At 44.3% G+C, this 15,673-nt stretch overlaps 1 protein-coding gene across 1 annotated transcript in view; it reads left to right on the top strand.

Annotated features, from left to right (window-relative positions):
* The window catches only part of LOC115470876 (cytosolic 5'-nucleotidase 3-like), a 159,321-nt gene that overhangs the window by 87,179 nt on the left and 56,469 nt on the right, over positions 1-15,673 (top strand). Inside the window, 1 exon segment of the mRNA XM_030204480.1 lies at positions 13,581-13,627. Within this exon segment, the coding sequence (XP_030060340.1) occupies positions 13,581-13,627 (47 nt within the window).

The raw sequence follows: 15,673 nt of genomic DNA, 5'->3' as shown, positions 1-15,673 counted from the left end.
GCTTACCTGTCAGCTGCAGCATATCTTGGTGTAACTGCCTTGATAATGGTGCAGATATGAGGGGGAGATAAGCTCAGCAGTATTAAATCTGTCTCTTTAGGGCCCTTTTATGGCAATCTTTTGCTTTGTATGGGGCTGTGTCCGGGGATTAGTGGAATGGCCTGTGGTGGCTGTCAGTGCAGCACTTGTTAATTCAGCAGCATGCTGGGAGTGGAGGCACTGGTAGAGTCTTTTAAAAAGATGTTCCTGCTGCAGTGCACATCAGTGGGGGAAATGCAGTCTTTGTAAGCCTGTGAAGAAACAACGAGAGTCTTCTCTCAGCGACGGGGAAGGCACATTGGGGCTTTCAGCTTGTCTGCAGTCTCATTTGAGGGATCCAATTCTAACGGCATTTTCTGCCCACAGTTTCCCCTCAAACTGAGGGAACGGCAGCCAACTTAACTTCTAGTGATAATACCACTAACCCAGCTCTATCTTCTCCCACACAGTTCCTGTCAGTCATTTCACAGTCAGCAGGGCAATCTGACTCTGCTGAGGCAGCTTTGGCAACTTTTCCCCCAGAATTCATTTTATTAATGCACCAAACCCTTGTGTTAATAAATGGGCAGCCTGCCACTGAAATGGTTCCCTCCTTTTTTGTTCCAGTAGAGCCTCCTGCCTCAAAGAAGGTCAGATTAGACCCCTCCAGAATTAATGGAGTCCACTTCCTGTCATTCGTTAGGCTTGTTGGAGGCAAGCTTGAAGACGTCAATTGCCTTCCCTGAGGAAACCTCAGGAAGAAAGGTAGCTTCCCTCAGAACAGTGGGATAATCCCAGGGTGCTGCAATTGCTTCATAAAGAGGAGTTGCCTACTCTGATAGCCCTAGAGGCACTTTCTATTAAGATACTTCAGGTTCTTCAAAGACTTCCCAGGGCTCCTCAATCATGCAAGATATGAGAGGGTCCTTCTAAGGTGTTCTCTTTGCACTCTGACATCCAGGACGTCGTCACTGCTGAGTGGTTATTTCCAGATACCAGTCTTAAAGTAGGCAGAGCTATGATGCACCTTTTACCCTTTGATTTCTGAGGAAAAAAAGCAGTTTTAATTGCCCAGAGTGGATTCCCTGATCACAGCAGTGACTTAAGAGATCACCTTTCCAGTGGAGAAGGGCATAGCGCCTAAAGACCTTCAATTCAGTAAATTGAGAGTGTTCTTAAGCAGTCATTTGATGTTGCAGCCCTGGGACTCCAAGCCTCCACTTGCAGCTCTTTTGTGGCAAGAATATTTCTCACATGGCAGTGCACCAGAATGTCACATCTATGAACTCTAACACAGAGGAGTTGATGTCAGCCTATGATCCTTGTTTGGAAGCTGGATTAGCTTACTTAGCAGATGCCTTTTATGACTTCTACTCACTCTGGCACAGTGCATTCAGTTACTGCACACTAGTCCCATCCTTTGCCCCTGGGGAGGCGAAAACACTTCAGCCCTAGCGGCTGGAATAAGAGAAACAGTCAGAATTAGGTTTGAAGCAACCAGTAAAAATCTTTATTGGCATTTCACTAAGCCAATACAAAATAATTGTTCTCTCTGGAGCAGGTTGTCACCCAGAAAAGCCAGACGCAAAGACTGAATAACAAAATCTGCTCAGCAAAACTTTCTCAGTTTTCATTTATATACTGTTATAAGATTCTTTTCTCCTAAATCATGTGATTTCTTCTTATCTAACCTTTGTTCATATATGGATTTTCCTGTTTCCTTCCATTACACATATATGGTAATGTTACGTTATTTTTTATGTGTATACAAAAATGGCAATTTCCTCTATTCTATCATCTTCTCCTGCTTGTGTTCACATGCACACTTACTGGCCATTGGCTAATCCCTTATCTGTAAATCGTGATCCCAGCATGCAAAAACCATGTAGCAAATAAGTAGTATGAAACACGTGGCGGGGCATAATTGAACGGACGCCCAAGTTTTCCTGAGGGCGTCCTCGCAAAGGGGCGGGGAAACCCGTATTATCGAAACAAGATGTGCGGCCATCTTTCGTTTTGATAATATGGTTGGGGAAGCCCAAATCTCAACATTTAGGTCAACCTTAGAGATGGTCAACATAAATGTTGAGATGGTCAACCTTAAAGATGGTCGTCCTCGGTTTTCGGCGATAATGGAAACCGAGGACGCCCATCTCAAAAACTACCAAATCCTACTCATTTGGTCATGGGAGGAGCCAGCATTCGTAGTGCACTGGTCCCCCTGACATGCCAAGACCCCAAGCGGGCACCCTAGGGGGCACTGCAGTGGACTAACTGATGCACTAACTGAACGGAAAAAGCCCTTCCCTTACCGATCGATCCCTTAGCGATTCGGAAAGGAACGGGCATGCATGAAGGAAATCGCATGCAAATGAGCTGCTCGCTGTTAGCTCATTTGCACATGATTTCCTTCCTAAAGAGGGGAAGCCAGTGCAGAGCAGCCAAGCATTATGCGTGGCTGCTCTGCGCATGCCAAAGACTGCTTCATATACACAGACAAGCTGTATGTATAACAGCCGTCTACAACCTTAAATCAATTGCCGTCCACAACCTTTAAAAAACACAAGTCCAGGTGAAAACGTCCAAGTGCTCGTCAGGGATGTCTTTTTTTTTTTTTGTTTTTTTTTTTTTTGGTATGGGTGAAGGACGTCCAAGTGTTAGGCGCCTTCGCTATGCCTCCATCCCTTCGACGGGCAGTTGAGGACGTCCAAAATGTGAATGTTTCTGTGAGAAGGACGCCCATGCCTTTGCTATGCCTCCGACACTCCCTTTATTTATTTATTTGGATTTTGGATCACAAGTAGCAGCAGTGGGATTTGAACCGACCACCTCTGTATTGCAAGACCAGTGCTCTCACCACTAGGCCACTCCTCCACTCCACTCCCTTGAAATTTGGCCATGCCTGTGGGGGGGGGGGGCAGTTGAGGACGTCCAAAATGTTTGAAAGAAGGACGTCCACGCCTTCTCTTTGCCTCTGCTAACACACACACACACACACACCTTCCCCCCCCCCCCCCCCCCCCCCCCCCCCAGGACCTGCATACTGCTGCAGTGGACCTGAGTGTGCTATTTGAGGCTGGCCAAAAAAGTTTTTAAAGTTGTTTTTTTCATGGTGGGAGAGGGTTAGTCACCACTGGGGGAGTCAGGGCCATCCCCGATTCCCTCCGGTGGTCATCTGGTCAGTTCGGGCACCTTTTTGAGGCTTGGTTGTAAGAAAAAATGGACCGAGTAAAGTCAGCCAAGTGGCTCCATCAGGGATGCCCTTTTTTCCCTTATCGCTCGAGGATGCCCATCTGTTAGGCATGCCCCAGTTCCGCCTTCGTTACACTTTCGCCATCCCCCTGGGAATTTTGGTCGTACCCGCAACGGAAAGCAGTTGGGAACGCCCAAAATCGGCTTTTGATTATGCAGATTTGGGCAACCCTGAGAGAAGGACGCCCATCTCCTGATTTGTGTCAAAAGATGGGCGCCCTTCTCTTTCGAAAATAAGCCTGATGGTGTCCTTCTGTCTGACAGGAAGAACTCTTTCTTTGGAGGGTCCTCAGTCTCCACCATCAAGGTTATATCCATGTGTGTCTGCCATATATGGGCCGCATAGCCTCATTTCCCCCTGTGTTTCTCCTTGATATGTAACATGTACTTTCCATTTACTGATCAAGCAATCTGCTTACATGCAGCTGCAGGGAGAAACTAAAATTATGCTGATGACAGCAAATCTGAGGGCTAGCAGGGCCATCTTACAGGCCTAGTATAAGGAGGAATATACAAACGCATACACCTTTGGTTACAGAATTACTTGGCTGATGAGGCCTCTAAATCCCATCTGGTCGTACTACCCTTTAAGACTAAGCCAAGAGGCTGCCTGAAGATAAACCTAAATCATCATCTCTCTGTTTAGCTATTGGCTGCTATTCAAGGTTCCAAGCATTATTGACGAGATTGCCTACAATATGGGCAGTGATAACTGTTTCAGGCCAGGCAACCATCCTTTCGATCAGACAGAAAATTGGGATCCCAGTAAAGTTGTCCCTCCAGTGCAGCCTAAAAATCAGTGATTGTGTTCAGTTCCATTCCCAGGACATAGGTGTTGGACGTCATCTGCAGGATTTTTATAGAGAATGGACACGGATCAGGTCAGACCAGTGGGTCTTGGATATTATAATAACAGATGATTAAATCTAGAATTTTGCCCCCCCCCCCCCCCCCCCGCCCCGATCATACCACTCTTCATGGAATCTCTTTGTTAGTGGCCTGCCAAATGAACAGCAGTGGAGGCTATGCTGTCTTCTCTTCTGTCACTAGGCGCAATTATGCCCATGCCCCCAGTGGAGCTAGGATAAGGAAGATACTCAATCTGTTTCATAGTTCCTAAGAAGGATGGTACATTTCAGCCAGTCCTGGATCTCAAGAAGCTAAATCTCTGCACATTTCCCATTTCCGGATGTAAACCCTCTACTCAGTCATTCCATCAGTGCAAGCAGGCAAGTTCCTCACTGCTCTGGACCTCAAAAGTTGTGTGCTTCCACATTCTCGCTGGACCCACTCATCGGAGGCATCTGAGGTTTTTGATTCTAGTGGTAGCAGCCTTCCTTTGTCAGCAGGGCACTTGGCATCAGTCCATCCATACCTGAATGACTGGCTTATCAGAGCCTCACCTATCTCTCGTTTATTAGGGACCTATATCCTGCCGATCAAATGATGTCTGAGTGGCTTAAAAAATAAGAGAATAGGATGGATGGATGGATAGATAAGTAGAAGTACGATGGACAAAGGGGATGAAACACAATTTATGATAGGAAAACAGGGGGTGAAATTGTGATGTCCAGGATGCTTCCACAGCTATAGAGAGTTAACATGGATAACTCTAACTATAAGCATCTGTAAGGAAAGCAGAAATTGGCCTTGATGGTTGTGGACCTTCTACAGTCATTAGGCCAAAGTATAAACTTCAGGAAGAGCAACCTGGTTCCTACGCAGTCTCTGGGATACCTTGGAGTTCATTTCAGTATGAAGCTAAGGAGGATCTTTCTGTCGGATCGCAGGCTGTTGAAAATTCAGCAACAAATTCATCATCATCTCTGACAGCGCTGTCCTCGGAGTTGGGACTGCATTCAGGTACTCAGCACAATGACTGCATCGTTGGAAGGCATCCCCTGGGCAGGGGCACATATGTTTCCTCTCCAAGAGTTTTTCTCTCACACTGGTCACCAGCCTCACAGGATTACAATTTCTGCCTGCCTTAGAATCAGTCAGCTATGGTGGCTTTGTGCAGTGAACCTCCACAAAGGAATTCCATTCCTGATCTTGGACTGGAACATTGTCACTAAGAATGCCCTCTTATCTGGCTGGGGAGCTCATTTCTAGTCTCTAGTAGCTCAGGGGACCTGTTCCAGGACAATTGGTCAATAAATCTTCTGGAGCTCAGGGCAAATTGGAGAGCCTTAGTTGCCTTTGCTCCACAAGTGACTGACTGGGCAAGCAGCACATGCAACAATGTCACAGCAGTGACCTAAGCCAACACACAAGGGGGTACTCAAAGTTAACAACTTTCTGTGGAGTCCTGCCAACTTTTTTACTGGATGGAGAAACATCTAATCATCCTCTCAGCAGTGCACATTGTAGACTTTCTCGGTGTTCAAGCAGACTTCCTCAGCAGGAATTTAATCGATCCAGAGGAGTGGGAACTCCCCAAGGATACATTTCAACTAATAGTGAATAAGTAGGGTACAACTTACTTGGACTTGATGGCCGCCAGAAAGAATGCCAAACTCAATAGTTTTCTTTCACAGACACAAGAAAACGGATTCCCAGAGGATCGATGCTTTTCTACAGTTGTAGCCACCCCCCTCCCAACAGCCTTCTGTATGTCTTTCTTCCATGGTCCATGGTGAATTGAGTCCTCTGAAAGATAGCATTCCATCCAGGTCTGTTGATTCTGGTAGCTCCATGTTGGCCAAGAAGGCTGTGGTATGCAGATCTTATCAATCTTCTTGATGGTTAGCCTCCTTGACTCCCCCAGTGCTGCAGTTTTTACATCAAGGTCCAGTTCGGATGGAGGATCCCTCCCCTGTTGGCCATAATGCATGACCATTGAGTGGCCAAGGTTAAGATATAAGGGTTACTTAGAAATGGTAATCATGACCTTGCTTCAAACTCAGAAGTGAGATACTTCGGCGACAAGTGCGAGAGTTTAGAGAACATATTAGAGTTAGTTGTCCAAGAGGGCGATCTCTACCTTTTCAGCTTCCATTACAAACCTTTTGGCTTTTCTTCAGGATGGGCTTCAGAAGGGATTAGTAGTCGGTACATATAGCAGCCTTATCTTGTTTCAGAGGGCATATAGCAGCCTTATCTTGCTTTAGAGAGCAGGTGCAAAGCTCTTAGTTGGTAGCTCACCCTAATATAGTATGCTTCTTAAAAGGGTTGCTCATTTTAGGCCTTCTATTCATATTTTTGTTCCAAATGAAGTCTCGATCTAGTCCTTAGAGCATTTCAGAAAACACCTTTTCAGCAGATGCATAATGTGAAAGATCTTACTTTGAAAGCAGTATTTTTGTTGGCTATTGCGTCATCTAGACTTATTTCTGAGACTCGGAAACTTTCATGTTGAGACCCATTTCTGTGATTTACGGAGGCAGGAGTTTGTTATATACAGTTCCATCTTTTTTCTGAAAGTGGTGTCTGCTTTTCATATCAATCAGCTAATTGACCTTCCCTCCTTCCTCAGGGAGGACTTGGAAACCAGTATTCCGCTCTGCATCTTTTAGATGTAAAGTGAATCTTATTCAGATACTTAGAAGTTTCCAAATGACTTAGTTGGATAGACTGTTTGTTCTTTTTGGTAAGGCAAAGAAGGGCCATGCAGCTTCTAAACCAGTGATAGCTTATTGGTTCAAAGAAGCTATTTCTTCTGTGTACTTTTTGTCAAGTAAGGTCCCATCTTCAGGCTTGCAAGCTCACTCCATTCATCGGTCAGCCACTTCCTGGGCAGAGACTTCTGCCCTGTCTCCAACAGACATTTGTAAGACAACGACTTGGTCGGCCCTTCTTACCTTTTGGAAGGCATTATAGGGTGGATGTAGCAGCTCAACAAGATGCTGCTTATGGGGCTTCAGTTATTGCTATGGTGACAGCAGCATTGTACCCATAGTGAGGATTGCTTTTGGACATCCCACAAGTTCTGGAATAGTGGGAAGGATGACAAGGAAAGAGAAATTAGAGCTTACCCGATAATTTTCTTTCCTTTAGTCCTTCACATTATTCAGGATCCTTCCCTCAAAGTATTGGTGTTGATAGCGATTGCTTGGTACCTAGTCAAAAAAGGTCCAAACAAAAAAAACCTCCCATCATAATAGTCCCTGGCATAACAGCCAGTGTCAAAATGACCTGCCAACAATATAACCCTTGACAAATTAGCCCCCCAACAAAAGGGCCCCGATCAGGCTGCCCAGAATATGGCACTGCATTTTTTTCCTAATCTTACCTTGCCAAACAGGATAAGGTTGGTAAAACTATGAAAATGATGACAATACTATTTTGTATTTTTAGTTTGCATGTTGTTGGAAAAATAGTTTCTTTAAATAGTAGAATAGATCATGAATACCAGTTTGTAGTAGAATTTTGTTTATTTATATATGCTTTATTGAATTGAATGCTGGTAGGAGTCTTTTGGGCTCATTTTCGAAAGAGAAGGACGCCCATCTTTCGACATAAATCGGAAGATGGACGTCCTTCTCACAGGGTCATCCAAATCGGTATAATCGAAAGCCGATTTTGGACTTCCCCAACTGCTTTCCGTCGCAGGGACGGCCAAAGTTCAAGGGGGCATATTGGAGGTGTAGCAAAGGCGGGACTTGGGCGTGCCTAACACTAGGACGTCCTCAACCCATAATCGAAAGAAACATGGACATCCCTGACGAACACTTGGACGACTTTACCTGGTTGTGTTTTTCTTATGACCAAGGCACAAAAAGGTGCCCGAAATGACCAGATGACCACCGGAGAGAATCGGGGATGACCTACCCTTACTCCCTCAGTGGTCACTAACCCCCCCACCACCACCACCCTCAAAAAAACATCTTTCAAAATATTGATTACCAGCCTCTGTGTCAGCCTCAGATGTCATACTCAGGTCCATCACAGCAGTATGTAGGTACCTGGAGCAGTTTTAGTGGGTGCAGTGCACTTCAGACAGGCGGACCCAGCCCCCCCCCCCCCCCCCCCCCCACCTGTTACATTTGTGGAGGAAACACCGAGCCCTCCAAAACCCACCAGAAACCCACTGTACCCACATCTAGGTGCCCCCTTCACCCGTAAGGGCTATTGTAGTGGTGTACAGTTGTGGGTAGTGGGTTTTGTGGGGCTCAGCACACAAGGTAAGGGAGCTATGTACCTGGAAGCAATTTATGAATTCCACTGTCGTGCCCCCTAGGGTGCCCAGTTAGTGTCCTGGTATGTCAGGGGGACCAGTGCACTACAAATGCTGGCTCCTCCCATGACCAAAATGGCTTGCATTTGGTCGTTTGTGAGATGGACGTCCTTGGTTTCCATTATCGCCGAAAATCAGAAACAACCAAGTCTAGGGGTGACCATCGCTAAGGACGACAAAATTTCAGGATTTAGGCGGCCCTGACCGTATTATCGAAACAAAAGATGGACGTCCATCTTGTTTCGAAAATACGTGTTTCCCCGCCCCTTGATGGGGACGTTTTGCGAGGACGTCCAAATCGAAACGAGGATGTCCCTTTCGATTATACCCCTCTTTATCAGTGAAGATTTCAGTTGTAGTTTATTATATTTTTTGTGATGTTATTTTTTTCTTAGGGGGCTATTTTGTGTAGGGGCTATTTTGTTAAGGGTTGTTTTGTGGGAGGGGCTGTTTTGTTAGGGTGTGAAATGTCAAGGTTTATTTTGTTACAAGGCTGTTTTGTCAGTGCTGTTATGACTGGGTGCCCGGTCACTTCTATGGATGAGGATTGACCTTCTGCAGACTTGCTTAAGTCCTCATTTGTTCTCCTTTCAGAGATTATTGTTTGCAATTTATAGTTTGTTTTTTGATGTTATAGTTCTGTATTCTCTGTCTCCACCTGCTGGTCAATAAACATAACACATCCCACAAGTTCTGGAATAATGGTTCTGGAATAGTGTAAAGGACTAAAGGAAAGAAAATTATCAAGTAAGCTCTAATTTCTCCATTTCTTCAGGAAAAATTGTTCCTTAACGTCGGCAGCAGATGAATCCAGAGACTTTGTAGGTTGTCACCATCTACCAGCAGGTGGAGATAGAGAATACTGACTGGCCAAGGAGCATTCCGTCCTATAAAACAGTTCAGTTCAGCACTTTCTATCTCTAGCAGGCAGATGGATGATCCTCACAAGCTCTTGGTCTCATCCTAACAGTGCTAATCTTTATTCACTGACTTCTTATCTTTTAAAGATTATCATTGGTTGAAAAAAACGGTCTTTTTCAAGACCTCATCTTACATTTCAACATCTGTTACACACGCCCTAGTGTGTTTATTAATCAACGCTGAAGATGGTTTTTGCTCAGTTGGCCTTTAGAAGAGAGACTCCTGAGGCAGACACATGTGTTCCGAAACATGTTACCGTGTCATGTCAATATTAAGAGCTTTCAGTAAAATATTTTATTCATCATTGTACACTCCTTGGTCAGTCATTGAAGAGCTTTGATCCACCACCCACTTCATTTTTTTTTTTTTACTGTGGGCTTTAGCTGGTACATCTGGTGATACTAGGCCCCTCCTCCACCTTTCTCCCCCTTACAGCCTTTCATTCTCCTTCCTTACTGGAAAATAAAATTGAGGCATAATTCTTTAAAGCCCACAGTCTTGGCTGCAGGAGGAATACTGGTTTGGACCAGTATAAATGGGCTTAGTAGTGGAGAGAGTTCACTTCCAGCAGCACTAAGTTTAAAAGGCAGGACTTAAGACAGCTGGCTCTCACAGGGTGAGTGTATCTTTTAAATTTTCTTTCACCTTTGGGTCAGTCGCTGTTTTACTTTTGTTTGTTTTATGATGGCTGCTGAATTTGTTAAACGCTGCTCCCACTGTGGAAAACAGAGAGCAGTGTTGGAAAAGTGTCAGAGTGGCTATGTAGTCTCTCCTCTGGTAGAGGGGGCCCTTTTGGGGGAGACCTCGTTAGTTTTCCATGCGGGCTCATTCTCCTCATGGGGCTGAAAGTGGTCCAGCAGCCATTTTACAGCAGCACTATTTGGAAGCAGCACTGCCGATGGCTCTTTTACCTGGCAGTGCTTTGGAGGACCTTAGACAGATGTCAGTCGCTCTGTGGACTTCTATGGGGGTAAGGTTTTCAGACCTTTTTTTCCTCTCTCTAGTTTATTCTGCTCCTCCATAATGCCTATATGTTGAAGAAGTCTGGTAGAGGAACTGACAGCATCTGCTAATCGTAAAATGACAAGCACTAGAAGACTGCCTAAGTCTTCATCATTACCCAGTGGGTCACCCTGGGTTCTGCCCTTCGGGTGGCAAAGGCTATGTCACATCTTTGTCCCATTTCCATGCCTGAGCTGGAAAAGCAACATTTGCCTAAAGTGGATTCATTGGTGGCAGCAGTCACCAAAACAGACCATGCTGCCTGTGGTAAGGTAATCCCAGAGTTGGTTAAATGCTGTTCCTAGGCTGGGAGCCAGTGAACACCATCAGGGCAGTGCACCATGTGTGTTAGGTCCTCTGAAAGGGCCTATTTAGTGTTCTCATATTCTTAGATACCTTTCATTTAGAGAGCTTTGAGTCCCCTCAGTTTTTTGACAGAGAGCAGTTACTTTAAAAAAAAAAAACACCCTGAAAGTTTCCCTCGCTTCATTTGTGGAAATTTTGTTTTTATTAACAGAACTTTATTTATATTAGCAGTACAGGTATTCCTTTTTTGAGCATCTTGACAAAGGAGGCTGTGTCTTGGTGGACAATTCAAACCAATTTCACTATGGGATCACCATTCCAAATTCCTCTGCTCCACAACACATTGACTACAGATGGGCTGGGGAGCTCATGTAGATGGATTCCACACCCAGGGTCTGTGGTCACCTCAGAAGGCTCACCATTATATCAACCCTCCTAGAACTATTGGCCATTTGGAATGTTATAAAAGCTTTCAGAGATCGGCTAATGCACCAATTCATTCTCATTCAAACGGTCAATCAGGTTGGAATGTATCATGTCAACAAGCATGGCGACACATCATCCAGCAATGACATGGTGCTTAGGGTGATGTACCTGGCAGAGAAGCGCAACTGTTTGGCCAACAGACTAAGCAGGATAATGCCACCACAGCAGTAGTCTTTCAGTATGGGCATAGCCCATAAGATCTTTCAAGAGTGAGGCACCCCCTTGATAAATCTCTTTGCCATTCACCTGAACAATAAGGTCCTTCAGTACTGCTCCAGATTAGGATCACATGACAGACTAGCCTCAGTTGAAGGACGAGATGTCTGTATGTGTTTCCTTCAGTACCTGTCACAGCAAAAACTCTCCTGAAACTCAATCAGGACAGGGAAACCATGATCTTCATCACCGCATATTGGCCAAGGCAGATTGGGTTCCCTTTACTTTTGGAGTTAGTCTTCAGAGAGCTTTAAAAGTCTGGAGTGCTTTATGACTCTAATTACTAAGAATGAAGGGACCATCCCAACCTTCAGTTCCTAGCCCTCACAGCTTGGATGTTGAGGGGATAGAAGTTGACTCTCTGCAACAGCATGAGGGAGTCTTTCGTGTTCTGCTTGCTTCTAGGAAAGATTCTATTAAGAGTTCATACAATTTTAAGTGGAGGAGGTTTGGTGTCTGGCATAAGAGCAAGCCCTAGATCCTTTCTCCTGTCCAGCGCAAAAACTACTTGAATACTTTCTATACCTTTCTGAGTCTGGCCTTTACCTCCTTGCAATTGGTGCTTACCATCACCCAATCTCTGCAAAGATTCTGTGGGATCCATTCCTTCAAACAGGATTCCTTTGTGTTTATCCCATTCATGTTTGAATTCCATTACTGTTTTCATCACCACTTCCTGCGGGAGGGCATTCCATGTATCCACCACCCTTTCTGTGAAAAAATACTCCTGAATCTGCTCCCCTTGTCCTCTAGTTCTACCTCCTTCCCGTCTCTGGAAAAAGTTTGTTTGCGGATGAATACCTTTCAGATATTTGAACGTCTCCTTTCCTCCAAGGTATACATGTTCAGGTCAGCAAGTCTCTCCTCGTACGGTTTGCAATGCAAATCCCATACCATTTCTTTGCACTGCTTCCAGTCATTTTACAACTTTAGCAACATGCAGCCTCCAAGACTCAACTGTCTTTTCCAGTTCATCAAATTTAGGAACCAAGACTGTTTCCTCAGCAGTAGACTTGACAGTCGTCGAGTCCATCCTTTGCAACATAATTCGTCAGGGCAGCAAGCACACCAGTGGCTCCTTCGATCTCCACTTGCTGCATCTTCCCAGATAATATGGTGTCCTCGCTGAGGGACACTTCCTTGTTTCTTAAGACTGGCTGTGTTTCCCCTCCTAATGCTGGAGGATGCAGGACACGGAGGCGCGCTAGACATCAGGGGTGACAATGAGATATCCAGGGCCAAGGAGGAAGGTGCTCCACCATTCCCTGTGTCAGGGCACTGCTCCCTGAATCCTTCTGAATGGGGTTCAGAGAGGAAGCGGTCAAGTTTCTGCTGAGTGGAGAATGTAGAAGCCAGTGGGGGCACAGACTTCACAACCCCCTTTCTTTTCATATGTGACATAGCTCCTAAGAGCTTACAGGAAAATAACAAGGTGAAAAACAACAGAGTCTTGCACCACTCCAGCGTCATGCCACCATCTTGCCGCTCCCCCCCCCCCCAAAAAAAAAAAGAATTTAAAAAATAAAAACAAAAACCAGTTCTCTGACCTAGCTTGTTGCAAATCATGTTGTGTACTTCCTCTCTTTTTCTTTCAGACAGCCTGGTAGCTAGGTATTCCTCCAAGTAAGTGCATAATGTCTTGCTTGTCTTCAGAGAAAGTGAAGTTTCTTACCTGTAGTAGATGTTTTCCAAAGACAGCAGGACATATGGTCTTACATACCTGCCCACTTCCCCTTGGAGTTGCATTCTGTCTGCCTTGGTCCTACGTAAGCATGGTGAGTGAGAAGGTGTGCGTGTTCACGGAGAATGCTGCCAAAAGCTTCTGAGAGTAATAGAACACTTGAGAAGCATCTGCATGCCGGAACACCATCAATAACATCATCCACCTGTAAGAGCATATGTCCTGCTGTCCTCGATGAAAACCTGCTACAAACAAGTAGCTTCACTTTATTGTTATCAACTTTAGAACTTTGATTGTAGGCAGGATGTCAGGTTTGATTGATTCTCATTTGGTTTGGAATTTAACTATGTCTTGTGATCCTAGAACTGTTGATATTAGAAGTAAAGAGGCATTTATGGCAGTATGATATATCACAGTGCTTTTGAGGGATAATAATAAGGAAAGTCAGAAGAGCAGAAATAGATTGTAACTACTTTCCATACCAGTTTTCTTCTGTTAAGTTGTATTTTATTTTCCTTACAGACATAATTGACAACTGTAAGCTCATTACAGAGGAATGTCGGCAAAAGGTAACTAAAAATGAAAAATACATAAACTGTCTTCTTTAGGCATGAAAAGAGGATAAATTAGCACAAGGTTGAAATAAGCAGTAGTGCCAATCTACAAGGCTTATTCTCTGATTACTGTCCATCTGCACACCTTTCATATACTTTCACAATTCAGCCTTCTTAAAAAAAAAAAACATCTAAAGTATAAAGAGGATTCAGATTTTGTGATGATAGTTTTATATGTCAGCTGTCTTTGATTCTCTGCCTCATGAATTACTTCCTAACAGTTGGAGTCACTTATTTGACAGAGCAGGAGCAACAGGTCAGAATTAGATCTAGTATATCTTCCTGGCACAAATTAAAGTGAGATGAGGGGTTCCACAGTGCTTAGCGCCACCATTGCTGCTGTTTAGAATATACTTATAGCAGGGGTTTTCAACCCAGTCCTTGGGACACACCAGGACAGTCTGGTTTTCAGGATTTCCATAACAAATATACATGAGAGAGATTTGTATACAATGGAGGCACTGCATGCAAATTTATCTCAAGCATATTCATGTGAGTATTTTGAAAACCCAACTGGGTTAAGCCTCTGATTTGAAGCCATTGTCCAATATCTATTATCATGTGTACATGGACAGCATAATGTATGCTCCTTTCACAATGACAATGGAGTACAGTCATTGCAGTAGTTCACTTTCAAGCCACAATAAGCTCCTCACAAGCCATGGGATTTCTGTAAATTACAAAAATATAAAAGGTAGTGTTTGTCTTCAAAGATCCTTCATTTAATGTGCCACCAACCCTGAATGTGGAGGATGTGAGTATGATAGCTAAATATGAAGCTTGATACCCAGGAGTGATCTTACATAAAAAGTTGAGTTTACATGTACACGTTAAGAGTGATAGTCACTGTTTCACAAGATGTTGGTAGTATACCATTTGAGACGTCTTTTGGCAAGCAAGTTTTGTACAGTGTTTCAGGCCCTGATGCAGCCTTGCCTAGATGACTGTAATATCTACCAGGGACTACTAGCTTCTACTCTGAAAACATTGCAGGTGGTACAGAATACAGCAGCAAGATTATTGTTAAAACAATCAAGATTTGAGGAGTCATGTGGCACCATGCAAGAGAACAGATGTTGAACCACGGAGCTCCTGCACTTTCCCACTGTGATATGTGATAATTCATATAGATACCTGATCTTGATTTGTCCTTGCCATTTTTAGGGCATAGACTGTAGAGGTCTGCCAGGCACTGTCCTTTGTTATAAATTTGTAAAGTTGTCGAAGCTTCTGAAAAGCTCCACTGCAGCCCATCCAAAACTATTCAGCCATAATAGGGGCACAGACCTTAGAAGTCTTGCCTAGCAGTGGCTTTGCTTCCCAATTAGTGGTGTTGCTATCTGTTTTTAATCCTTATACCAGCTACAAAGGGTTTAACTTAAGACACCTATCTGGTGTGCGATAACTTTGGTACCTGTGCTAGGAGAGCAAAATCTCTTCTTATGACCGCAAAACTGCCTAAAAAAGACAGAGAAAAACATGGCACCAGAAAGCAATATGGTAGATGCATCGGCCCTGCTGAGCCTTTCTGTACATTTGGCCTGGACAGCAGAAGTTATTGCTGAGGTGACCGCAATGGTGGAAGCCCCCCTGGATAAGAAGTTGCAAGCTATTTATGAGAGATTAAACAATTGCAGCCTTGAATTCAATCACCTACAGCAGCCGGTCAGCGATTTAGAGGATAAAATGGAGACAAGTCAAATATGACTCGTGTATAAATGACTCACAGATCTGTAAAACAAGCTTAATGATTGGAACAATCTAAGACTGATCAGACTTCCAGAATCCTTGAAAGAAATCAAATTGGTGAGGTGTTTTTTTTTTTAAGTTGTGGTTGGTGACGTCGCTGCAACTGGGGACACACTTGGGCCCATTGCAGGTAGAGAGGGCTCACAGAGTGGACCCTCTAAGACAAAATGGCACTAAGCCCTGTGATGGGACCTTAAAAAGTTTAAACTATTGGCATAGACAGGCCATTCTACGAGCTCTGAGCTCTACGCT

This window comes from Microcaecilia unicolor, chromosome 1 (assembly GCF_901765095.1).
Source record: "Microcaecilia unicolor chromosome 1, aMicUni1.1, whole genome shotgun sequence".
NCBI classification, from domain to species: Eukaryota; Metazoa; Chordata; class Amphibia; order Gymnophiona; family Siphonopidae; genus Microcaecilia; species Microcaecilia unicolor.
This window is presented reverse-complemented; position numbering and strand designations above follow the sequence as displayed.